General features: G+C 36.9%; 2 protein-coding genes across 9 annotated transcripts in view; one reads left to right on the top strand and one right to left on the bottom strand.

The window, feature by feature from the left end:
• RICTOR (RPTOR independent companion of MTOR complex 2) overlaps positions 1 to 24349 on the top strand; it is an 80132-nt gene extending 55783 nt beyond the window's left edge. The window contains exons 22-38 of the mRNA XM_003642978.6: positions 541 to 667; positions 2453 to 2617; positions 3047 to 3123; positions 3238 to 3316; positions 4736 to 4845; positions 4981 to 5068; positions 5790 to 5882; positions 6732 to 6838; positions 7465 to 7694; positions 8416 to 9439; positions 13825 to 14002; positions 14796 to 14880; positions 16144 to 16377; positions 16789 to 16941; positions 17630 to 17753; positions 19171 to 19309; positions 19485 to 24349. Coding sequence (XP_003643026.1) covers positions 541 to 667; positions 2453 to 2617; positions 3047 to 3123; positions 3238 to 3316; positions 4736 to 4845; positions 4981 to 5068; positions 5790 to 5882; positions 6732 to 6838; positions 7465 to 7694; positions 8416 to 9439; positions 13825 to 14002; positions 14796 to 14880; positions 16144 to 16377; positions 16789 to 16941; positions 17630 to 17753; positions 19171 to 19309; positions 19485 to 19559 — 3088 coding nt within the window. The 3' untranslated portion in view covers positions 19560 to 24349. The remainder of the gene's footprint in view (positions 1 to 540; positions 668 to 2452; positions 2618 to 3046; positions 3124 to 3237; positions 3317 to 4735; positions 4846 to 4980; positions 5069 to 5789; positions 5883 to 6731; positions 6839 to 7464; positions 7695 to 8415; positions 9440 to 13824; positions 14003 to 14795; positions 14881 to 16143; positions 16378 to 16788; positions 16942 to 17629; positions 17754 to 19170; positions 19310 to 19484) is intronic.
• Positions 24350 to 24406: 57 nt separating this feature from the next.
• OSMR (oncostatin M receptor) overlaps positions 24407 to 27330 on the bottom strand; it is a 32228-nt gene continuing 29304 nt past the window's right edge. For 6 of the 8 annotated variants that reach the window (XM_004937201.5, XM_004937202.5, XM_046905676.1 and 3 more), the window contains one exon: positions 24407 to 26426. In XM_004937201.5, coding sequence (XP_004937258.1) covers positions 25977 to 26426 — 450 coding nt within the window. In that variant the 3' untranslated portion in view covers positions 24407 to 25976. The remainder of the gene's footprint in view (positions 26427 to 27330) is intronic. The other 2 variants (XR_001463919.4, XM_015277536.4) reach the window with 1 other exon arrangement.

Here is a 27330-nt window from a genome sequence, read left to right as displayed (position 1 = left end):
ATAATCATTACAGAACTTGTAAACTGTGCATTAGGGCCACTATCTGTAAAGCTAGGGACATCAAAATTCTTGTGATTATATCAAGTAGAAACTCCCTATTTGTAGGGTGGATTGTGTTTTCTCTTTATATTTTTCTTGGTGGTGGGCAGGTGGAGGAGTTAGTTTCTATTTTGTTTTGTTGTTTTTTTTAAGATAACAAAATCCGTACAGTTTTACAATGTTTTAGAATAAAGAATTGTTAACAGTGCTTCATAAACATTTTTGTAATAATCACTAATTTAAATATGCTGACAGAACTACTACAGAATCATTTTAAATGTTGGTTCCTTTTTTTTCTTTTGCCATTTTGTGCTTTATTCCCCCCCCCCCCGCCTTCTACAGTTTTAATAGTGTAAAGTCACTTCATATAGGAACTTACTTTGAATTCTGTATTTATAGAAATCAAAGTTTATTCAGAAGGCTAAGTTGAAATTGTTGATTGAATAAGTAAGTGGATATTACTGGATTCAAATACTGATATTTTCTTTTTCCCCCTTCTAGTCTTCTTAATCTTTGTTCTTTGAAGAACCAAGATCATTTGTTAAAACTGACTGTTTCTAGTTTGGATTACAGCAGAGATGGCTTAGCAAGAGTCATCCTTTCCAAAATTCTGACAGCAGCTACAGATGTAAGTTCTATTCAGTTAATATACCTTTTCTATTTGTCGCTTTGTAATCCAAGATTGTAACATTTTTAAGATGTATAAATTCAGAAGGGCTTTTGTATTTTGTATTTAGTAAAATAAAAGTCATATTCATGTAGCTCTTGAATTTACAATGGACTTCACACCTTCTACTGTATTTGCACTCAGTACTTAAAGTCATTCAAACAGATATGTCATGCATGAAGGGAGTTACTGAATTGACATGATTGCATGAGTTGTTCCATTAACTGCAGAGTAATTTGAGAATAAATCTTTATTAGGTCTTAGGTGAGGTGTTTGACATTTTATGGGTTTTGTTATGTAGAACTCTGAAACACTGCCCAAGATACAGCACTTCTTTTGTATTTAGAGAGTGTGATAGGGAGAAATTGAAACTTGTTCCACTTTATACCTCTCACTCTTCAGAACCATAGGGAAAATATATATATATGTATATATATTACTAGTACTAGTAATCTGCCATCTTGGACAAGTACTAAAATTAATTAAAAAAATCCAGTTCAAATAAGGCCATCACAAGTTCTTCCTCTTTGCCTATTTAAGGACTTCTGATGAGAACCTAGAAGAATGAATAGAGCCTGTGTAGTAAATAAACAAATGCCTGTGGAAGGGTTTCTCTTAATTTGTAATCCAGATATTAGATTGTGATTTTGATTGTGTAATGTCCCTTGCTTCTAAATTAGGTTTAATGAGGCATGGAACTGAATGTAATTTATAAAAAGCTGTGCTTTGTAAGGGTAAAAGACCATCCCCAATAAGTCGTCTTCTGTTTCAAATTCTATTTCTCTGAGATGTTGTCAATGAAATAATTCTCATTTCTTGAGCTAAAGATACTCTTTTCCTTGCTCTAACTGAATATGTGTAGATTAGACTTACAAGGGATTGGAAATATTGAATCCAACAGCCTGACCTCTTCAGGGCTAACCTGAAGTTATACTGAAGGCATTACCCAAATGCTTCTTGAACACTGACAGACATGAGGTATCAACCACATTTCTAGGAAGCTTGTTTCAGTGTTACCCTGGAATTTCTTGCTAATGTCCAGTTTGAATCTTCCCTGGCACAGCTCTTTGCCATTCCCATCCTGCCATTGGGTCTGCAAGAGCAGAGCCTGGCACTTCCCTCTGTTTCCCTTTCTCAGGGAGTTGGAGAGAACAGTGAGGTCACTTCTTGGCTACCTCCAGACTGGACAGCCTGAGTGCCCTTAGCCTCTCCTCCAGAAAAATAAGCCTATATATATTGAATAAGTAAAAATGTGCAAGTATTGGAAGATGGAATAATGAAACAAGATTTACACTTCATACTCTTTGTTTTTTGTGAAATCCCATTTACCAAGTATTTCAGGAGGGAGAGGACAAATCATTCCAGAAGACAACTTACTTACTGTCCACTCAGGACTATTTCACTTGTCTCTGATAATGCGGATACTCGTGTATCTCTCCAGTATAGATCATTTATAGTTTAACAAATAGAAAATTTACTAGTTTAGAGGTATCATAGCCTTATAAGAACACTAGAGACATGAAGTAAGATTTGGCAGTGACCGGCTTACTTATGATCTCAGACTCAAATTTGTTGTTTGAATATAGTTCTGTAATGGACTATAGATTTAATCCATAAGGTGTTCATTACAGTTATTTTCTGTAAAATGTGGTCATTGAAAATGTATTTTCAAAAGTGATAAATCATTAACCACATTAACTATGTTTCTTCCATTCCAAAAAACACTTATTTTTCATGCTTTTGCAGAGCTGCAGGCTGTATGCAACAAAACACTTAAGAGTATTACTGAGAGCAAATGTAGAGTTCTTCAGCAACTGGGGGATTGAGTTACTGGTGACCCAGCTACACGACAAAAATAAAACTATTTCTTCTGAGGCACTTGATATTCTAGATGAGGCATGTGAAGACAAGGTGAGCATATGTTCCCTTTTCCATCTCGTTGTGGTATGCAACTCTAAGCTGTTTCCCACCCCCTCCAGTAACAAAGGAGAAGTTTGTGAAGCTATTCATAATTTGCTCTCTTGATTGTCCTTGATAGTCTTACTAATACTCTTTTCTGCATGTGGTTTGCAAACCACACCATTAATAACAATGAGAAGTAGATTATGCTTACTATAAACATTTACTCAGTTTAAATATATTTTTATCATTATACTTTTTTTTAAAGAACTGCATATGTCATGACAGAAGGTAGAAAAAGTGGATGATAAAAGGATGAGTGCTGTTTGATACTTCCTTTTATGAAAACTTTACAGCATCGTTACTGGCAGGTTATTGTCATTGAAGTTTTTAGAGGCTTATAATGCTCTGATGTTACTTACACATTTCTAATTGTCTTAGGCCAATCTTCATGCCCTTATCCAAATGAAACCAGCTCTATCTCACCTTGGAGACAAGGGTTTGCTTCTACTCCTAAGGTAAATGTATTGAGTATGCTGTTGAAATTCACACTGTGGAAGTAATAAGCATTTGGTTTCTATTCATATTATGTGATTGAAGTATGGTATTGACCGTCTCATGTTACTTTGCAGGTTTCTGTCTATTCCAAAGGGATTTTCATATCTGAATGAAAGAGGTTATGTAACAAAGCAAATGGAAAAATGGCAAAAGGTAATATGGAGAATAAAAATGTGTGTTCACTTGGAATTAGGAAGAGGGAGCATATACAAGCACATTTGAGTGGGATAACTGTAATTTTAAATATTGTAGATTTACATGTGCATTACTAAATGCCGATATGTGTATTACCTCAGCAACGTAAGAATTTGTTGGTAAATCTTAGAGTTGCATAACTCTTCTGTAGATGTTACTCTTTTCCCCGGGGCTTTTATATAGTTTTGCTACTCCAGCTAATACATTGAGAGTAATGACTTTCCAAAATAGGTTGTTGTAAGTCGTACCTAGAGAAATGTGGAAAGGAATACTGTTTTTCAAGATGCTTGTCAACACTGATTGTAGGTAATTAAAGTTATATCCAAATCTCATGAAGATGGAATTAGCCTATGCTGTTAGGAAGTAGATATGGACACAAGACACATTAAAAAAAAATAAAAGATATGAAGTATGCTCTGTGAAACAACATAATAAAATAGAAGGCAATACTTTCAATGTCAGAGGCAGATGGTGGTGGTATGGCAGTAGAGGTAGGTTGAGTCTTCCCACCATTATCCTGTTACACTTTGTTGCTGTGCAACAAATGGCAGCAGGGAGGCAGTCTGACAAAATGGCATCTGACATGGAAGTACACTGGAAGCAAAGGTGTGTCATTGAACTCCTCTGTGTGGAAAAAATTGCACCCACTGACGTTCATTCACACTTGTGGAATATTTATGGAGACCAAACACTGGATGTTAGCACAGTGAGACACACCACTGTGGGTGGTGTGTTGCTGCAGTGTTGGCAGGGACAAGAAAGAAAAACTGTTTTCTATGTGGCCTTGCACAGCTGTCACACCACAAAATGGGAATTAGCTAATGGTGGTGGCTGTGCTGAAAAGTAGTGTTTTGTAGCTGAGAATTTGTTCTTTGTGTATGTTGTAGTTTCCATGAAAATAAACAAGAGGCGTTACTTTTGGAATAACATACATACATTTTTGGCAGCCTAAAATTAATCTTAATGTGTTATTTTGTTTTTGCAATTTTGACATTTATTTTCCTGTGGTAGTAGTTAATCATTTTGTTAGTGGTCACAATTACATGATCTGTTAGGCAATTTTTTGACTAATTTGTAAGCAGTATTAAGTATACTGAAATGCACTGTGATCTGTTTAGATTTTTCAGGTTAAAATCAGATGTGAAATATTTCTTTCCCGCTTTTTAACAATTTTTCTGGAATACTTGAGGAATCAGTTGTTGATTTGCTTTGAAGTTGTATGAGTGAAGTATGGTTATTTTGGAGAGCACTGCGTTCAGATCATAAAGAAACTCAGCCTTAATTAAGAAGCACTGCTTATGCTCCTTCTTTGTAAAGTACCATACAATAAAAAATAAGCCACCTAAATGTATTGCGTCAAACTTTACTTTCTTTCAGGAGTATAACTTGAAGTATGTCGAGTTGATTGAGGAACAACTTAATGAAGCACTTACAACGTATCGCAAGCCTGTTGATGGTGATAACTATGTTCGTCGGAGCAACCAAAGGTAAACACTGTCCACAAGAATCTTCATCTGAAAAAAAAATGTTGAGTAACTCACTGCATTACACTTCAGTGTAATTTACTTTAATAGCAATTCCAAAATTGCTGGGAAAGCATATCATTTTTATTTTTCCACCAGATTACAGCGACCACATGTCTACCTGCCAGTTCACCTTTATGGCCAACTGGTGCACCATAAAACAGGCTGTCATTTATTGGAGTCTCAGGTGAGGATTATAACAATTTCTAACTTGAAGGATTTTAGAGTACAGTATCTCTTTTTTAAGGAATATGTTTTAAGAGATGTCAGTTAAACAGTGACTACAAAACAAGTAGATTGTAAATAATTTTGTGAAGACCACCTTTCCATCCAGACTCATGTAAAATTCTTTCCTGACACTGAAATATCAGAGAAATACCTTGCAGTATTTTTCTTAAAATGACCAGTTAAAAAAAAAAAAAAAAAGAGTGGGAAGCATATTGCTAGTAGAAATATATTTTAGTGCCAAAATTGTTCCAGTCCTTTCATGTGTATCAAAGCATGGAGGTGAGGTAAAAAAATGTTCTTCCTGCTATCTTGAAATGCTAAAAGAGCCGTCTAGTTATTATTTGAAATGATTTTTAGAGGGAATTTGCAAGAAGATGAATTGTATTTAATAGTTGAAAAATATGGAAGTGCTTATGTTGTAGCGTGATAAGTGGGAGGAATTTCCCGTTATAAAATCGGAGATAACCTGATGCATTCAGAGGTGATATTCATTATTTTTACCTACATTACCATTCCTCTTAACTTATGCTTATTGTGCCAAAGCTACTGCTGTTCACAGTGAGATGCAGTTTTAGCAATCATAAAACACTAATTTTAAAAGTATGTAAGATAACCTCTTTAGCTGAAGTCTCTCTTCTCATTTTCAGCTCAATATTTTTTATTCTTTCTTTCTCCTTCAGAGTATTGTTACAGATCTGAGTTACACTGTTCGTTCCCCAATGCTGGATAAGTGGGAAGGAATTAAGCAGCTGAAAGCAGCCCTTTGGGCCTTGGTTAGTAACAGATTTACAATCGTTTTACAGTTGTTTGAGTTCCGTTACAACTTTTTATTCTAAAGTAACTGAACAAAATGTTTTAAAACCATTGTTTACAAATTCTTCTCAAAAATGTGCGTTTTTTTCCCTCTCCGTTGATTTTTTTGATATCATAACTGGAATGTCATATGAAGTTTCTTCACTGTGTCTATTTTTTCTAAGCTTTTTTATCATTGTTTTGACTATTATTAATGCTTTTACAAATAAAAAAGAATAATTTTCAACATGTAGTGACAGTGTTAGTATGAAATCAGAGGTTACAACCTGCTGTGTTCCAAAATGTAATGTTTCTACAGGAAAGCTTGCTGCCATTGTTGAGGCTTGTGAATATAGTCTTAGCATCTCTGGTACTGGGGATAACTAGGATTGAGTAAAACCTAGCGTCTTTGCCTATCCAAGCTATAATTCTATCACCTTGATTGTTCACTTACCTCTTTCCTGTCTTCTTCAAATTTTCTTTTGTAATAGTCATCCTAAACAAATGTGTAATAATGTAAAAAATGCTTATTTAAGAGTGAAGTAAAATAAGTAACCTCAGATCTTTCTGTTGGCGGTAGTAGAATTGGTAGACTGAGGAGTGTATAGTACTTAGCTGTTAGCAGTTTCAGTTGTTGTACATAGTATCCTGAGTTCTTTACTGGATTTGCATGACTGAGATCAAAAAGGAGAGACAGACTGTTCAGTTTGCTTAAACCTTTGAGAGGATGCTGCTAGAAATCATACCACGGACAAAATGTTGGGGGTTTTTTTCAATGGTGTTGCAGATCACATCAAAGTCAAAACTTCTTTGACAAACTTTTATTCCAGGGTAACATTGGATCATCAAATTGGGGTCTTAACTTGCTTCAAGAGGAGAATGTAATTCCAGATATAATGGCACTTGCCCAACATTGTGAGGTTCTCTCCGTTAGAGGGTATGTGTATTTAATTATTAAACAAATTTTTTAGATTATAGTTCAGAAGGTTTTCAAATACTCTTGCTTCTTTCATGTAGATGTATTTTTGCCACTTGGAAATCAGTTGGAAATCAGTTATTAAATGTTATTCATAACAGTTCTTGAGAAAATTCTCAAAATTCTATAGGAAGTTCTAAAGTATAAACAGTATGCAAATAGGAAAAAAAAGTACTTCTTGTCTCTTTTAAAAAGCAGTTAAAACATATGTAGAGCCTCTCTGGAATCAATTTACTATTCCATCATTTATATTCTGTATCTTTCAAATCCTTAAAAGAGAACGTCTTTGAAAGGATGTTCTTTGGCCTAATTGTGCTGCTTTGTTCATGTTCTACTTTGAGTTTTTTGTTGTAATTGTGTTTTATTTTTGGATGGTAGATATTTTTTAATAAATTTCAGATACATGTTTCATTTTTTAGTTTTCTGTTAGTTTTCAACTGAAAATTGGAAACAAAAACTGCATGATAGTTTTGTGAAGTTTCCACTGAATTGTTTCAAAAGTATTTACTTATAAAAGAGGGAAAAAAAGAAAAAAGTTAAATTTGATGCTGTTATTGCTCTTTTCTCAATGTATGTATTAAATACAGAACCTGTGTCTACGTGCTTGGTCTGATAGCCAAAACTAAACAAGGATGTGACATTCTGAAACTTCACAACTGGGATGCAGTAAGACATAGTCGTAGACAGCCTTGGCCAGTGGTTCCTGATGACATGGAGCAGCTCTGCAATGAACTTTCTTCGATACCCAGCACTCTTAGCTTAAACTCTGAGTCCACCAGTTCTAGGCATAACAGTGAAAGCGAATCTGCACCTTCCAGTAAGTGTAAAAAAAAAAAAAAAAAAATTCAAGCCAAAAAGCGAAACAGAAACAGATGTTTTGTTGTTTCAGTCTTTTGGCAAGGGTGATGTTAGGTAAGTAGTTCAAAAGTGATATCAGCAAGGAAGAAGAGTGAAAGCATGACGTGATTCTGCTTTCAGAGAGGTAGATAAGTGAGAAGAAAGACAGCAGTACTTTAGAATTACATTTAATGTAGAGGTAAGAAACTTTAACATTAGGGTAAGCTAGTAATTCATAGTCAAGTCTTGGCAGCTTGATATAACACCTTCCAGAAAACTCCATGCTCTAGATGTACATTTACTTTCTTTTCCTCAAAGGAATATCTAGAAGTATATAGATACACACATAGCATTGCTATTTTTAGACTGTAGTGTTACTGATATTTTGAATTTGAATCCAGATATGTACCATATTTAGATACCATTAAAGGAGCGTGCCACTTGTAATCTTAGTAGCTGGATGCATGCACTGAAGTAAGAAAGTGTGGTTTTCTTTTAAAGCAAAGAAAGTTTTAGCATGGGTGTTCCTGAAGTTACTTAATTCAACTTAATAAGTTTTGAAGAAAAAAAGGCTCCGTTGAAAATAACAATAAGCCATACACACAATAATTTTAACTTTGTTCAGGAGGTTTTTTTTTTTTGCGACTTAATGCACATTGAAGCAATGTCCTTTTTCATTGACAAATCTCTCATGATTTCAGGTATGTTCATCATGGAGGATGACCGTTTTGGTAGTACTTCCACTAGTACATTTTTCCTAGATATTACAGAAGATGCAGAACAAATATTTTATGACAGACCTGGGCCTTCAAAGGAGAAAGACCGTAGTCCTTTTCCCTTTTTTTCATCTAGCAGAATTGTGAAAAATCGCATTCTGAACTCTCTTACTCTACCTAATAAAAAACACAGAAGTAGCAGTGATCCAAAAGGAGGAAAGCTGACATCATCTGACAGTAAATCAAGCCTGAGGCGAAATCGTACCGTAACAGAACCTTCCTTAGACTTTCCTTCTGGAGAAGAATTCAACCCTGTTTTCAGAGTTCCGAAAATCCAGACTTTACCAACAGAAACTTCCATGTGCTTACTTCCAACAAAAGAGGATACTGATAGTACCCCAAGTATTGGAGAAAATGATTTGAAGCTGCCAAAAGGTCTTGGAAATGAAATTCACCGAGAAAACACAAGCAGAGAAAGGCTGATAGGGGATGGAACTACACAAACACATTTCAAGAGTCGTAGTTTAAGTTTTAACACAGATACAACAACAAGTGGCATAAGTTCAATGAGTTCTAGCCCTTCAAGGGAGACTGTAGGTGTGGACACTACAAATGTAGACACTGACTGTGGAAGTTTGAGTACTGTGGTAAGCACAAAAACAGTTAAACCTAGTCACTGTTCAACACCACAGTCTAACCATCTGCCTCTCTCAAAATCAAACTCTGTATCCCTCGTACCACCGGGGTCTTCTCATACACTTCCCCGGAGAGCCCAATCTCTTAAAGCTCCTTCTCTTGCTACAATAAAAAGTCTTGCTGACTATAACTTTAGCTACACAAGTTCTCGAGATGCCTTTGGTTATGCTACACTAAAACGCTTACAGCAACAGAGGATGCATCCTTCACTGTCTCATTCAGAAGCCTTAGCATCTCCAGCAAAGGATGTGCTTTTTACTGACACTATTACCATGAAGTCTGGCAGCCTGGATTCTCGGCTAACCCCAAGCCGGTAAGAGATTATTCTGTATTTATTCTTTCTTCAAAGCTAGAAGAGCAGCTGAATAAGGAATGTATTGTTGTCATATTTTTTCCACCTTCATCTAAAAGTGACAGTTGTTACAGCATCCTTCAGCATACTTCAGTACTGTTATTAGGAGTGTAATAAGCTAATCAGAAGTCTAATATTCGTAAGTGCTCTAGGAGAAGCCCAACTTTCATAGCTGTCCTCAGTCTTTTAAAGGCTGTTGGTGACAAAGGAGTTTACTTCCATTATGTTTGCTTCCTGTTTGACTCATTATTTAAGTGCAATTACATGAATGACATTGTTGAAGTTGCAATTGCATAACATTGCCCATGTATTTCAGAAGATAATTTTCTTAATGTTACTTGGTGAGGTTTTAGGATAGCGTGCCTTGCCAATACAACATACTCAAGTTCATTGTGGCATTGAGGCCAGACGTGAGATATTGTTGCCACTGATAGGAGTGTGAATTTAGCTTCTAGCCAGAACAGAGCAAATATTTTACTCACTGGGTTTGTTTTTTAGACTGCAGTGGTATCTCCTTTATTTTTGAATGATATTAGATAATTGGATAGTTATATAAGATATCTAACTCATAACATTGATACTGTTTCCAACAGCTACAGTCAGTGCTTAACAACTTTCTCTTAGAGGACTTTCTGCTTCTCAAATTTTTTCCTTTCAGATCTGCTTTAACTAATGGGTTGGATTTTCAAATAGTTATTGAAAGGGAAAGTACACTTTCTATCTTCTGTTTTTCCTAAACATTCTTTCTCACAAGAAAGAAATGGGAGAAGTTAGAATTACATTAGTCACCTCCTGAATGCATAGAGTAGCAATTGCATTCCACACAACCAGCTGTGTGAATACAGCACCTGATTGTTACTTCCCATTTTCCTCCTGATTAAGAGTAATATTAATGTGTTGATGTTTTCAGAAGATTCTGCGTAAATGTCATAGAATAGTTTTGCTACCTTTTATCATTTAAGTTAGAAGTAGACTGAGTGCGATTCTGATGATTCAGTAGTTAAGATGTACCATCCTGGTAAACAGAAAGTGCTGTTCTTTGCTCTGTTACTGGTGTATTGTGCTAAAATAGGAACAAATCAGTGTAATTTCAGTGCCTTAACAGATTCTATTGTTGCTGTAGTCATGCTGCACTATTCCTTGCATTCATGCATTTGATATGCAAAGTAAGCTTTGCTGAGATGGACTTTCATCCTGGGACTCAGCACGTAATATAATACTTGACAGTATTCCTGACATAGAACTGAAGTGATTGAAGTGCTCATCTAAGAAAGTTAAACTAGACGGGCATATTATGAAGGGTTGTTGGATTGTCTTGATTACTGGTATAATTGGTTGGAGAGGTTGATCCATTTAATTTCCACATGTGTTACTGCCTCCAGTTAAATACTGTCCTCAACTGCTCTTTAAGTAGTGAAATAGAAAGAGAGATTCTGTCCTGTTTTGTCTTGCAAGGCCAGTGAGCAGTCAGTTACTTTGGTGATCTTTTCAGCTGTTCAGTACTATCGAAAGGTTGACAAGCTTATTTACTTAGCCTTTCAAAATAATGTATACAAATTTTCCACCTCAATCTTTAAAGACAAATAGGAAATATTAAGGTGTTAATCTCAATTCCTATCATGCAGTCCTGGCTTTACCTACAGGCACAATTTTCCAGGATAAGCAGATGCAAATGATTAGAATTAATACATTTCTGTAATTTTCAATTGAAAGCAATTATAGAACATTTTATTATGGAATAAAATCTGCAGTTGTTAACTAATCTGGGTTTTCAAGTATGGCTTGAGACTTTCTGCAATCTACTGCTACTGTAATCAGCATTTGTAAGAATTTGTTAATATCAGGAAGAGTAGTGGTGTCCCTATAGTCTTCCATTCAGTTGGCCATTGCATAACCTTCACATGATCAAAACACAGTAGTTTGTTTTGATTTCAGTATAAATTTCTTAAAATCTTCCAATCCTTCGCAGCCCAGTTGCTCATCTAAACAACAACAAAGAATCTACAACAATTACAGGAAATTATTTCCAAGACAAAGTCAGTTTCAAAAAATCAGATGTTAGCTACACTCTAGCTCCTGATGTGTAATAATCTGCAGCAATCCAAGAAAAACTGTTCCTGAGGAAAGTGTCTCTTGATGTTCAGAACACATTGTCACATTTGAAGCTTCTTACTGACTTATCTCAAAGAGTCTCTCTGCCACTCCTTGCTATAGTGTTTGAATGATTAATAGGTTTGGTTTTTATTTTCAAACCAGCTCTCCACTGACAAAATACTAAATATTATCCTTTGCTTCCAAGTAGGGAAATAGTGCAGAAGGTGGTGTTTGTCTTCTGTAACTCTTCAAACACAATTAGTAATTTCCTTTTAGTGTTTCCTTCCTTCTCCCCTTCTTAGTATTATGTAGAGTAGTTCAAATTGGAATTTTAAATTGATTTCAGTAGGATCATTCAGCTGCTGTGCAAGTCAAATTTCAAATTTTGAAAGGACTTAGAGACTCTTGTGGAAAACTTAATTTTGCAAGTCTTTTTTATTAAAAAAAATCAATATGTTCATCAGTAATATCACATTTGTGGCTGAGTCAGGGATGAAATCAACTTCTCCAAATTCATTTACCCCTACTTAATCATTGTTCTCTGCTTGTAATTTTTCATTCTTCAGTTCACTGCATGCTTTCCACTTCTGCTATGAATAAAGCAGTGCTCATGTGGACAATTGCTCTATCACTACATGCAATCTCTTTCAGTCTAGTGTAGTCATGTACTGTGTGTTAAGGCATTGATTCTGGTGGACAGTTGCTATTTTTGTGATTAGGCTGTGATATACTTATGGTGTTACACCATCAGGCAAATCAGCACCTCATGGATGCTCACGTACTGTCCCTGAGTGGAGTGGGGAGAGAATCAGGTAGAAGTTCAAGAACAGAAGCCCCAGTAGAAGCAAAGCACAGTGAGGAATTTATTGACCACTTTCCGTCAGCAGCTGGGCATTCAGCCACTGCCAGGACAGCAGGGCTCCACATGTGCAGCAACTGTCACGAATACTAATGCCATCACTCCAAAGATTCTCCCACCCCTTCTTCCTTCTTTCCTTCAGCTTTTATTGTTCAGTGTGACATTGTGTGGTATGGAACATCCCGTTGGCTTGTTAAGTCAGCTGTTCTGGTTTTGTTCCCTCTGAGCTCCCTGTGTCGCTCCAGCCCCTCGCTGGCAGGGCAGTGTGAGAAGCTGTCCTTGGCTCTGCTGAGCAACAACTGAAACACTGATGTTTTTATCAAAAGTCCAAAGCACCTAACTCTACACAAGCCAAAGCCATGGCAGCAGTGTAATGATTTTTATGTGCTCTGACTAGTAGTTAGCATTTAGCATCTTCTTGTATCTTGTACACTTGTATCTTCTTAACCTTTTCAGTTCTTTTTACGTAAACCCAAATATGACTTTATATGTGTGGATTTATTTTTTTTTCCTTTTAATTTTGTTTTGAGGAAGAACAGTGACGAAAGCACGAAGACAACTTGCAGTTGTCATGGAATAGGAAGTTTTACTCCACTGTGTAGACAATCTGCTTTTGCTTGATTTGCAGAAAGCATTTGTAGGTTTATAATTTTAATGAGGACTAGAATGAGAGGTGGCCAAACGAGATTTTCATCTTCAAGACTCATTCCAGCACTGAGGGCACGTTCTCCAACCTCGGATCTCCTGTCTTATTTTTCCAACCTATTTCTCTCTTCCTCAGGTTGCTTGTCACAGTCAGCACTGCTCACTGTGTAGCTTCATATTTGCTCTTTGTATTCTTAAGTAGAGCAAATTATTCCACACCAAGATGTCCTTGCGCTGTAGAAAAAGTGTTCCATCTCTGGTTCCTAGAAGGTCCACCTTTGCATTTGCAGTAATGTGCCTGAGGTTTGAATTTGTGGATAATCATTCTGTCACTACGTTTTGCCAGTACAGACAAGTGCACTCAAATATGAGACATTTAGCAGTTAAAAAAGCCAAAATCTGCAATGATTTGTGTTTGGGCTGTACATTTTTAGACTTAAGTTGAATAAAACTTGTGCTTTTATAGGGTTGGCAGCCAATTAAGCAGAAGCTTTATCCAGCTATTTTTTCAAGTCCATGTCCTAGGGCTTCCAGAGAGGTCACAAATTTTTCCCAATGAACTGCAAAGCAATGCAGTGTGACACGAGGCAGAACAGAAATGAATCTGTAGCTACAGGAGCAACAAGTTCTGGATTTTGTAAAGGAAAGATGAGGGTAGTCTTTGTGACTGCAGCCCTTCTTATTTGTAATGTGCAGAGATGACAGGATGACAGATTTTCTAAGACTGCAATTTATTTTATTGTTACAGGTTCATGAAAGCTTTAAGTTATGCTTCATTAGATAAGGAAGATTTATTAAGTCCTATTAACCAAAACACACTTCAGCGTTCTTCCTCTGTTCGCTCCATGGTTTCTAATGCAACGTATGGAAGCTCTGATGATTACATTGGCCTTGCTCTTCCCGTGGATATCAATGAAATATTCCAGGTATGTATTTGATACTATAAATGGGTTTATTTGCATTCTTTAATGAAAGGTAGTGAACTGTTACATTTGCATCGGAACTGAGTAGATCTACAGAAAAGAGGAAAACAGGATGTTGCATGTTGAAGGAATGTATTGTGGAAATATTCAAGACTGGCTTGGATGTCTGTGCATGCAACCTGCTGTAGGGAAGCTGCTTTAGTGGGGGGTTGGACTTGATACATAGAGGTCCCTTCCAACCCCTACGATTCTGTGATTGCTTCTGTGTTACCAGTTGAATTCCTCTATCTGCTTAGTTAAAACACATTGCAATGTAACACACTGATAGCTCACGTAGTTTAGCAGTCTGTTATGTAATTATCAAAGAGAGGACATTTTCTATGTCAAACATAAATCTGTGGCTTTCTAAACTTTAATTTACTTAGTCTTTGCCTTTAAAATCTCATTCCTTCCTCAAAAGTAACGAAGGCAAAGGCAAGATCTCCAGTATTACCTTTCTGTTCTCCTTTGTGTGAATACTTTCTTTCTTTCCTTCATGTTTTTTATGGTGTATTTGTGTTGCTTCGGTTCTCCTCTCTCATCTCTACATCTTGCAGGCCATCGCTATGTTTTTTCCACTTAGGGACTGTTTATAAGCCTTACTTTGTCAGTGTTTGTTCACAGATCTGTTTTCTTGTTTTCATTGGCTTCTCTTTAGTACTCTTATTAGATCTTTCTGTTGTAATTGTCCTCACAAAATCTTCTTCGGGTATAATTATCACCTGTGCTAAATTTGATTGTTTCTTGAATATTCCAGGTAAAAGAGACCCCATATTTCCAGAAGAAAACAACTCCTCCATTTGATGACCGTGGAGCAAGAGTTTTTGCACCTGATGCAGGAGGTATTTTATTTCTGTTTTGTAACTTCCTGTTTTTATTTGTACATATGTTGTTTGGGGTTGATTGTTTGGGTTTTTTTGGTCATAACAGAAAAGGTTATTTTTAGTTGTTGAGCTTTGACAACTGTGTTCTAGATTTTAGGATAGTAGATCATTAATTCATTTTTTCTTTTGAATCTAGTACAAGGCAAGGTAGTATAATTTCACTGAACTCCATCCACCAGTCCATTGTAATATGAGCTAATGCTAGCTGATGATGGGTAGTGATAGTGCGTTTAAAAAAGAAAACTATTTAAGCTAATAGATGTATATGTGTGTATAATATATATTAAGATGCTATATGGAAATTTTACTCTTAACATATGAATTTATAGGAACTAATAAAAGGGTTATGTTTATTTCGGAAGTTAATTGTATCTTTCTGTGATGTTTCCATGACAGTTGATCATTGGAGGTGATGGGACATGGTACATGAGAATTGCCAGTGCTTTACAAATGCCTGACTTGTTCTGGAAAGCGCTTTCAAGAGCAATCTCATGTCTGTAGGGCATCAATGTATGTTTTTTTCAGTAGGACAGCTATATTGATGCTGGTTCCAGAGTAGTGTAGTATAGCTGTTGTCTTTCTTCTCAATAACTGGAACTTTATTACAACCACTTGAGGATACGAATAAACACATCCTACTTACTCCTTGTCTTTCATGGTTGTAGTGTAATATATAATACAGATTTTCTTGAAGGAATGATTCTGTGATTTGCTAAGTTGCAGTATATTTTGTTCATAACTAACTTGTTGATATCAGAGGATGAGCTCTGAAGGCTTTGTCCTTTTCCTGCATTAAGTTTAGTTTCTTTATGTTGCAAGCAACAGTTCTTAAACTGGTTTCTATTTTCATTTGTGAACATACAAGGTATACTTTGGATATATTGTATTAATTCTGTTTGATACTATGAAAATTTGTAACATATTGGTGATAGGGTGATTAGTTGTCACTATGTATGTACCTTTGGAACTAATTGCATACTTTCTTGCAATGTGTGTTTAGAGATTTTATTCAATCGTTTTCAATACTGTATTGAGCTGGGGCTAAAGCTTGAAGTTTATTTCTGGAATTTTAACAGATTTTAGGAGTTTAAAATAATAAAACAAAAACTAAAAAATTATTAGATCCTCCCCTAGCTTTAGAATAAGAAATTTAATTAAAATTGTGTTGTATTAACTGATAGTCTTGTTATATTGCTTTTTCTGTTCTCTGCTTACCTACAGGTCTTCCATCGGGCACAAGTGATGCCGTCAAAAGTCCTTTTCAGATGCTCCGACAGCAGATCAGTCTCACAGAAATAATGAATACCAGCCGTTCAGATGCCTCTCAGTTCTTAGAAAATACAGAGGATACTGGTTTACAGGAGCACACAGATGAGAACTGCCTTTATTGTGTCTGCATTCAAATTCTGGGTTATCAGCCTAATAACAAAGTGAACTCTTCCTATAATCGTGCAGGTCTGTGTTCCTTGTGGGGATGCGTGATAAAACTGAGAACGATAAATTTTGTTGGTCTTTAAGTGGTGGGTCTTTAGGTTTGTTCTTATTGATATTGACCATGAAATTCATAGTAATAAACTTTTTATGCAATTAATGGTATTTCTGTGGACATTGGTCTTCTCAATTCCTAGGGGCCTTAGTCTGACAAGTTGTTTGCACGTTTTTTAGATATTTCTAATAGCTTTTTAAACATCCAAAAGATTTTGAAACATTTTGAATATAACTAGTCCAAAATTCAGCATCCAATTTCCAGCTTTTTTATATGCTGGCAGTTACCATACTGAGTGCATCAGGATACTGCATATTTAACATTGTTGAAAAGAATCAGGTGAGGAAAATAACAGCGATGTAACACTTTGTTTCTGTCAGATTTCTCAGACATTCCATATCCTGACTGGTGTGGGCAGGCCATACACAATCACTTAGATGTGCATTCCTCCAAATTTTCTGGAATTTCAGGCTGTAGTGATGCAGTATCCCACGGTTCAGCCAGCAGCACCAAGAGTACAGAGCTTGTACTAGGTGAGTTTGAAAGCTAGTATAATTAAAAGCTGTAGCTCTTACAGTATTTTTAGGTACTATGGAATTGTTTTTACGTACTGGAATAAAGTTATGTCTGTTACTTAAAATAAACCACTTTTGGATGCCCTCATCAGTGAGGTAGCCGCATTGTCCATTATGATGTCAGATAGAAAAATGTACTTGAAAATTCTGCTTTGGTTTTATGGAATTTTGCAGTTAAACATCTCTCAATCCTACATTGCAGTGAGGTTGCCTTTTTTGTTCTCTTTAAAATAACGCAGTAGAAAAAAAGTAAAAGATCTTTAAAAAATATATGGAATTTCTTTAAAGAGAGACATTTCAGTTTTTGATTCACTTTCTATTTTGAATTAATGTAACTCCTTATATAGTATCTCACCCAATAACATGCTTTAGTAATAGATACAGCGTTGCAGTTGAGTCTGTGTTTAGTCTTCAGTTTTCCCAGATGTCTCTATGGATTTTTGAAATGCTAGTTTATCTTTAAAAAAGGCTTCCTGAAAATGTGTTTAAATTCTTATGAGAATTCAAGAGCACTGAGAATATATATGGAAATACCTGTATGTGTGTGCATGTGTTTGTGTATTCAGAATTTCAGAATGGGCTTATGTGATGTAAAATTAGCACAATCAAAGTGCTGATTTGCTAATTGATTCATTTGATTTTTCAGGAGTAAAATCAATCCCAGATGATACGCCAGTGTGCAGAATACTTCTCCGGAAAGAAGTCTTACGTTTAGTAATCAATTTGAGTAGTTCAGTGGGAACTAAGGGCCATGAAACTGGACTCCTGACGTAAGTTAAATACACTTCACGTGTTTTATCAACATCCAGTTGTTTATATTCTCTAAGCTTTTTGAGGTAGAGTTTGATCTTATTTCTTACTTCTCGAGATAGCGTCAAGCAGAAGCTATTGTGAGCTAGTGGAGATAGCTGAACATAGTGTAAAAGCTAAGCAAAGAATTTGCCTTTTAATATTATTTGCTCTGTTTCTGTCTTTCCCTTCCCATTCTTCTTCAAATCACTAATTTAACAGTACAGAATTACAGAATTATTGTGGTTGGAAAAGGCTTCTAAGATCATCCAGTCATAGTCCAGCCATCAATCCATCACTGCTGCACTCACTGAACTATGTCCCTAAGTACTGTGTCTACACGCTTCTTGAATAGTGGCTCCACCACATCCCTCAGCAGTTTCTTCCAGTGTATTACCGCTCTTGAGAGAAGAATTTTTTCCTAATATCCAAGCTGAGCCTGCCCTGACATATCTCATCCTGTCAGTGATTACCTGGGAGAACAGGCCAATTCCCATCTTGCTACAACCTCCCCTGCGTCTCCTGTTCTCCAGACTATAAGCAATCCCAGTGCCGCGAGCCACTCCTCAAAAAATTTGTGCTCCAGACCACTCACCAGCTTCATTGCCCTTCTCTGGACACAGTCCAAGGACATGATGTCTTTCCTGTAATTAGGGGCCCAGAACTGAACACAGTGCTTGCGGTACAGCCTCACCAGTGCTGAGTAGAGAGAGAATGATTTGTCACTGTATACTCAGTTTGTCTTGCATCTTAACAAAAAAAAAAAAGAAAGAAAAAGAAAGATAATTGCTTTATTTTTTGCTGTCTGACTTAAGTAGCCAAGGTAACAAAATAGCTTCTTGAAAAACACAAATCTGCTTTAAGGAAGGGTACCAGTACTGGCATGTATTCATGTTCAAAAGTCATGGTAAAAGTATAGAATATAGTATATGGACTAAATACTGCAATAGGAACCAGGCTTCTGGACTAATGATGTTGAAAACAGGCATACAGCTGCAAAAAGAAAATTCAGTAATGGTCATCTTATTTATAAAATATCCTTTATATTCTCTCTATTTACTTCTTAGTACTGCTATACATGTGGATGCCTCTTTGCAGTTATTTTTCAGTATCTGTTGTAGAGACTAGGTGGTCTCAGATATCTATTCTGAAAGGTGTATAGAATATTCTAGTTCATCTTTTTAATGTAAGTTTCTTCCAGTTTTATAAGACATAATGCTGTCTGATCTGATTTTTCTTTGTCCATCAGATCCAGAATTATAATGCCTAATACTGAAGAGTTCTAGCTCATTAATTATGAAAGTCAAGATTTAATTGTTTAGTTTTAAAGAATATAATGAAAACCATATCTCAGTACTTGTAAAAATCTGTTGGTTTTTTTTTTTTGCTGTTGATCAGAATTAAGGAGAAGTATCCTCAAGCATTTGATGACATATGCCTGTATTCTGAGGTGTCCTACTTGTTAGCACATTGCACATTTCGACTCCCATCCAGAAGATTCATTCAGGAGCTGTTTCAAGATGTGCAGTTCTTACAGGTAAGTGGAGGTGATTGGCATCTGATTGGCAGGAACGAAAATGTGCCACCTGGGTGCAAGCTTCATTATGCTGAATTATAAATGCTTCCAGGTGTTTTTATTAAAAACAATAATTTTTTGATGTCATTCTTGTAAAATGTCTAATGACATTAATACTTCACCTGACTTCTTTCAGATGCATGAAGAAGCGGAGGCTATTTTAGCAGCATCAACAAAGCAACCAGTAACTGATGTATCAGCTGAATCCTGACCTCTGTCTCACACAGTTCATTACATACAGACTTCCTGGAATTCTCAGACGTCCTCCAATTGACTGGATAATAAAGTTTGGAGCATCATCTTTTATACTGTTCCAGAAGATACTGGTACCTGAAGAATGAACTGAAAAACTTTTTCTTCCTCAACCAATTACTGCCCTAGTCTATGGAGTCCCTTGGGGATTTATTAAACATTATGTAGTACTAATAATAGGAATTATCAGTATATGCAAGAGCCAAGCACTGAACACCTCCACAAGTCTTCATTTCATTTTTTACCTTAAATTAAAAAACAAACAACAACAAAAAAAAAAAGAACAACACACAGAGACACCTATGATTGACTTCTAATTCTGTTCTGGAGAAGCAGAATTATGCCTTGCTTTTTTTTTTTTTTTTCTATTATCAAACCCCAGGAGTTGGATGAGGGTGCATTCCGTTGCCAGCAATGGGGAGCTGTGCTGTGATCGTGGACAGCAGGGGATAAATGTTAGATCTTTTCTGTTGATTTTTTTGTACTGTTTATAACACTACTTGGGGGGTTTGTAACTTCAGACAGGAAGAAAAGCCTCTGAATCTGAGGTTCCTTTAAGTTATTTTAATGTTACTGTAGTTGTAAGTTGTTTTATTAGCAGTCTCTCCATTTTCATTACATTTACATACATGTATCTTATCTGAACCAGTTAAGGATTTTCACTACAGTTTGATTTAAAAACAGCAAATCATTTAAAGTTAAAATGCTGAAATCAAATTGTTTTCCCTGAATGATATGCATGCGTTTGCAGTTTCTACACTCATGCTCATATAGTGTGAACGTTGGTCTTATTCTTAACTAAAAACCTTTAACAGGCATGATTTGTATCAGATAAATGAATATTGTATAAACTAGACTTGAAGACATTTAATCATTGCTGCTTTTGTGAGAAGGCATATGAGCGGTTTTCCAAGTTCCATGAAAACAGCCTTTTGTAAAAACAAAGGTTTGATTGAGTTTTCAGTGGATGAGTGATCAAGCATCAGATAGTGCTAATAATTGTAGTGAAAAGCCTTAAGTACCAAACTTTGAAGCAACAGAACTTAAAATTTTATATTGGAATTTGAGACTTGTTGTGAAAGTTATGTGATACAGTGACTGTTAATGAGGATGACACAAGTCTCTATCAAACTGGTGAAGTTTCTAAAATGAAGAGTGCAAGCCTAATGGAAAGGAAAAACATAGGAGTCCTATCACTTTTATAATGCATCTAAAAATTCAGAAGCCTTCATGCAAAGGTAATATAAATATATGCAAATGTGTATATATACAGTAGCATGGCCACCTTTGTTAGGATGACTGTCATAGAAGGGGTTACCCTTTGATTTTGATATAGGTGAACAATTCAGCTGGACTGTACTAAGTAGAACGTATTTTTATCCATTCACTTTTACCATTTTTATAATTGTGAGATTAATACTTAAGTGAAGATAAGTGAAATTTATAAGATAAGTGATACGCATAACCATATTCTTACTAGCTATGCTACTGGGGATTTCAGTAAGTTGTCTTGTGAGCAGTAAAACATGAATCCTAGTGACATTTTAAAATGTACTTGCTTTTATTGAAAACTTCATCTTGCCGCATAAGCACTGCTTTGCAGATATCACTTCACTGAGTTCTTATGTGCACTGTGTACCATCAGGTTCTCATAACGCAGATCTGTAAGTTGCTGCTCATAGCCAAGTCTAGTTCCTGAGATTCTTCTCATGAGTTCCCACGGAAAGAAGGAACAAATCTTCGAATTCAAATATTTGGTAGTCAGTGACAGACATAATGCATCTGTGTCAAATGTTTTGAAATATTCTGAAAACATACCACACCAGTGATGGACTTTCCTGGCTATAAGAAATCTGTATAACCAAAATGCCAACCACAGTAGACCAAATAGTGGTGTAAACTCCAAAGGAAGTAATGTAATGTTCCCAAAAATGGGGCTGGCGTATCTTACACAGTAGTTTCAAACACTACCTCAGTTAGGCTAGAGTACAAGAGATTTGTTTTAGTAACTAGATGGGGTTACATCAAACAACTCCATGTATTATTTTTTTTTCAGTTAAAGCAAAATAAACAAGTTTTATCACCTGTATTTAAATAAAACACACGTGTTCATTTGTTACCAGCTTAATACATAGCACTTAAAGTAGAAAGCGCAATAGAAAGGCCTCTGATTATAGAAGAAGGTAAGCAAAGCAATGTCAGTATACTTTTGAAATATTTTGAATCTTAAATTTCCTAAAATACTTGCTTGTATGGGGATCCATAACTACAGAAACTTGATGTCTGTATTATTGCTGCAAATTTAGTTAAAATGATTTTTTTCTAAAAGTGTGTGAGTGTCAGTAGATTTCAACAAGTAAGCATAAAGGTTGTAAAGTCTGTACATAACATACATTTCTAGAGGTAATTTACATTAAGCTCATACTAGTGTTTCATTTTAATTAGCAAATGAAGGGATACTGATACTTAGTTATAAACTGTGAATTTCTAATTCTATCAATTCCTTTTTTTAATATCCCTTTTAAAGTTCTTATTTTGGGGCTTTATTTGCATCATGATAAAACTTCAAAAGAAAACTGTGGTAAATTAAAAAAAAAAAAAAAAAGTGTCTCTATTAAACCTAATAAAGAATCCTTCTACTTTTCCTAGAAGGGGTAGGAAGGGGAGCTGACAGACCCACTCGTGGTTGGAATACAGTCGAACAAATGGTAAAGCAGACAGCGTTCATTGACACTGTATACAAATTCAGTTTGCTATGGCAGAGGAAACTCCTGACTGCTTAAGCATGCTCACATAGGAATTACTCCGAATGGGTCTGAGGTGAAAGCCTTCATGGGAGGAGAGAGAGCCTGACTAGGAAGCCAGGAGAATGTGGCTTACTAAATTATCTGACTCACTTTCTTGGTCATCTTTGGTAGTCAGTGGAAAGGGAGAGCCCTTTTACTAGGGCAGATATGTAATTCCAGGGCTCTGAGTTATTTCCTGCTTCTCTGTGCTAAACAGGGAAGAGGAAGAGGTTTTTGATCCCTGAAATTCAGGGATGCTGAATGCTTCCAGCTGTCGTGGTTGTCACTTGGAGCTGTAGATAGTCAGGCATTGAGGTACTTAGCTTGTATGCTGGACCCTTGGCATATTGTGCTGGCAACAGTCGCTTTTCCTTATCTGCCAGTTCTTATTTGACCTGACATACATGCCCTAAGTGATTTAGTAGTATTTTTCCCCACAAGAAACAACAGCCAGTAGTTCAGAGGGCAGAGGTTGGCACATCGAGGTGAGCTGCCCTTAGAAACATTTTAAAAGGCAGTAGCGACAGTACTGATCATTTTCTTGTCATTTTGGAGTGCATGTTATGGTGTCTTGAATGAGAGTTGCAATTTGCACGGAGAAGCTGAAGAAACGTATGGCCCTCACTGCTTCACAGTGTCTGCAGATAGCTGTGTGAGAAACATTTCAAAAATAATAGTCAATCGAATCCTAGTGGGAAATCAAAGAGTAGTTGCTGCTTCCTAATCTGTGCTCTTGTCTGATGCCTGGCTTTTTGCATGTCAGGAGGGTTACGTTACCTTGTGAGCATGAGCTCAAGCTGAGGAATCACAGTGAAATTCTTGCCATGCTTTGGGGCACTTCCGTGCTTTCTGCTCACCTCCTGCCGTGCAGAAGTGCTGTTACTGGGGGCTCAGTGTGGAGCCAGCTGGAAGCGGTCCTGGACATTCTTTCTGTTCTGCTTTGTTATCATGTGCTTATTAAAGGTATACAAGGTGAGAACCATACAAACCCTTTGGGAACGTGCTAGAAACACTGTTTCTATCTTGGTCAAAGCTCCAGTCTCCCTGTTCTAGTTCTTCTTGTTTTGTTTGGCTTAGCTTGGTTCTGGTTCCCTGGACAGCTGTTTTCATCGGCTGTGTATGTTTGGTAAAGAACATGGATTTTCTTTGGGCTGTTTTTGTGACATAGACGGATAGTAATGCCAGAGCATGCAGAAATTGCACATGTTGCTTAAATTGCTTTGTAAAACACACAGTTTAATTTGAGAAATGTAAGTAATGCCAAAAAGCGTAACATGCCATTTTGCCACTGAGTAGGTTGTTTCATCACAAGACGCAATATCTTAGGGAGTGAAGGTAGACATTTTATAGGCTTAATTAAAACATCGTTCCAATACTGGGCTGTCAGCATCCCTAAAACTGCATTAGAGGAGTTGATGTAAGTTGATCATCCTGAGGAGGGAAGGGATCAAGGAAAATCTCGAGACTTACTCTCCCTGCCCCACATTGTCTTTATTTAGTAATACGCTGCTACATATTTGGAGGTTCTAGTGTTTGTAGGTCACTGAACAGACATTGAAATCTGATTTATATTGTATACCTGTAACATAGAAAGAAAAAGTATTTATATATTTTCCGTAAGAATATTGCATTGAGCTGTGTATAATTTAAACAGAGGCTTGTCCCAAAATGGTGTTGCCCACCTTGATTTTTGTGGTTTTTTTTTCTTTTTCTTTTCTTTTTTTTTTTTTTTTTTTGTATAGTGTGTACAGTTCATGTCTATGGGCATTAAAAGCCTCCTGAAGCATAATCTTATCAAAGGGATGCATTGTTAATAAAATGTACTTAAACTTCTTATAGTTGTTCTGGTCTCATATGTACCCCTTAGTACTAGAAATGGATAAGAATTCTATTTATATTTGTAAGTTGCTAATTAACTAGAACAAGCAGAAGCTTTCCAAATAAACATTTCTTGTCAAAAGTATATTTTTACATTAATACTTTGTAAGATGTCCTGTAAGAATAGAAGGGGACTCCTTAGTATTTTGTACACCATTTTTATTTTAAAACTTCAGACTACTGATACTGAGAATTAGTCACTTTCCATTATGTGATGTTTGTACAGTTCAAGTGTTAGCATTTCAACAACAGATGTGAAAGCTGAATTATAAACAAGATACAAGAAATAAATCTTTCAGTTTTGAACACAATCAACCATTATTAATACAAGACAGATGTCTTGGAGAAAAACAAAAACATAAAAAAAAAAAAACAACCACTTACATGCCTTTCTATCCCCATGTGAGAAATACTTTTCTAATGCCCTCACTATACCCTTCCACCTACACAAAAGCCTTGTTCTCTTTGAAATAGTCTGTTCCTATGTTTTGTGAAATGAGCTGTCATGAGCAACCCACAGGAAGGTTTGTATGTTACAGGCAGAGCAGCTAACCACTCAGGCTGCCAGGCAGGCCTGTACCTGCTGGTAAGCTCTTCTTGTGCTTCCAAATGACAAGATCTTTCAGTCCAGGAAAGACCAAAGGACCTTTGCTGGCGCTGAGATGGTGGGAGCTCCAGCCAGGCCCAGGTACATCACCCCCCATCAGGAAGGCGGTACCAGCTGCATGACCTCCACCCACAATATCCATGCCACTTTATGCTCTACTCCTGCAGCCAAGCCCCAGCAGCAGCAGCTCAGAAGTAGGAAATGATGCCTTGTTAGAGCCATCCCCTCTGCCATAAAGAACCTGCGCCACGTCAAACATTAATATGTGGTTTGTGGGACAATCTGACTTTTTCACTGAGTCCTATATGAGAATTCCTTAGATACCTGATCAGAAAACTTGTGATTTTAGTTAGCCTTTCAAGTTTGTTTTGTTTTGTTTTGTTTTTGAAATGAAGGACTTTTGGATACAGTCTGTTGTGCTTCCTTACCAACATATAAGACGACCAAGTTCACCTCAGTATGCTGTTCAAATTCTCAGTTATCAAAAAGCCGTAGTGCTCAATTCATGATTCTGCAAATGCTGCAAGCTAAAATGTGCAAGGACCAAAAGGAATGTCTTTGTGAGTTTCAAAATCACAGCCAGCAGGCCCTTCCTTCATTGCCAGCTGGAGGAAGACTATTTTTTTTAACATGCAAACAATACTATCTGAAGATCTAGCTATTAGAGAGCCTGAATGTGCTCTTTGCAAAGGGGATTAATATAACTGCATCTGACTCGTGTCTACTTACACAGTTGTCTGGAGTTCGCTACGTGCAAGGGTTAATGCCAAAAAAAGGCTATGGGCACTATGAGTGTGTTGGTAACTCCTCCACAAACAGCTGCCCTGATGGGAGAATGGCTCCCACTGCATATCGCAGGTTGCAAAACATTAGCCTGCAAATCTTAAAGCCAGTAATTTCTGATCAAATGACAGCATGCAGCATTCCACTGCAAAAGCCAGTATTCTTGTACTAGTCATCAATGAACAGCTTTGCAGAGATAACGGGACTAGGACATGTGGGCTTGTGAAAACCTGTATCGGAATGAGAAGTTGCTGTGCCTTCAGGAATTCCTGTTTGTACTCTATGACACAACCAATAGACAGACTCAGTCAAAGAGGGTACATTAAAGCCTCCTTCCAATGCAGTGCACGTCTGTTTGTGAAATGTATCTCAGGTTGGTCTTCCTGCCAGCTGCTTCTCCAGGTGATGAGGTAGAAGCATCATTCAAAATGTTGAGGTAGTACTGTGGCTGGTACGACACTGCTGACAGTTCTCCCTTGCAGCTTTGTAGTGTCTCTGGTGCTTCAGAGGGATTGGTTTCAACTGCGAGATGAGAAGAATAAGCAAAATTTTCAAACCAAGTGTGAGTCTGAGGTGTAGGTGTGGATGTAAAGCTTCTCTCTTCACTTTTGTTATGATAAACTGAGGAAAGATTCTGATCGTCGGTCTTATCTTCTGTTGGCGTTGAAGACATCAGGCTCTGTGGATGTAATTTTTTGGCCTCGGCCTTATTATCCAGTGATAGGGTGTCAGGAATGCAGTCACTTAGCTTTAGTACTTTCTCAGAACCGATCTACAGGAGAAGCATCAAACAAAAAAAAACGCTCAGTGAAAGAAGTCAGGAGTAAAGAAAAGAGGGTGATTAATTTAAATGCTTGTAAAGTTGTCTTGTTAATGTTTTGAGTTTGGATTAAATGAACAGAAATTAGTGAAAATTTCTGTGTAGAAAGTCAGTCTCCACCTTTCCTATAAGCTCTCTTTAAGCACTGGAAGGCCACAGTGAGGTCTCCCACGAGCTTCCTCTTCTCCAGGCTGAACAATCCCAGATCCCTCAGCCTGTCCTCATAGAGAGGGTGCTCCAGCCCTATGATCCTCTCTGTGGCCCTTCTCTGGACCCACTCCAACAGCTCCATGTCTTTCTCGTGCTGGAGGCCCCAGCCCTGGACACTGTACTACAGGACCGGCATCACAAAGCAGAGCAGAGGGGAGCAATCACCTCCCTCACCCTGCTGACCACCCTTCTTGATGCAGCCCCTCTGCACATGGCACTAAGGCAGCAGCTCCTGGTTCATAGGACCTACAGGGGAAGCTTAGGAGCTTTTACCAATTCTTTCCTCACCATCAGACCTGGCAGGGTCCCATGTGTCCTCCCAGGAGTCATTAAGTAGATCACCCTCCTTCCTTGGCATTACAGCATAAGGGACACATGCAGCCGAGGGACAGGCGGATACAGTTTGTAAGCTGCATCCATCCCACAGTATGTTCTGTTATGTTCAGATAGTACTGTGTTTCAAATAGTAATGCTGGAAGAAGCACTCCAGCAAAAAATTCCACTTGGTGTATAATTTTGCTTTCACTTTTAGCAGTATCTGGCTATCACAAAGTTTTCCATGAAATGGGGATATTGATTTGCATTCATTTCTGCATTTGAGTGTCACTGATGTTAAATGCAGCTAACACTGGAGAATATTTACTAA

Source organism: Gallus gallus, chromosome Z (genome assembly GCF_016699485.2).
Source record: "Gallus gallus isolate bGalGal1 chromosome Z, bGalGal1.mat.broiler.GRCg7b, whole genome shotgun sequence".
Taxonomy (NCBI): domain Eukaryota; kingdom Metazoa; phylum Chordata; class Aves; order Galliformes; family Phasianidae; genus Gallus; species Gallus gallus.
This window is presented reverse-complemented; position numbering and strand designations above follow the sequence as displayed.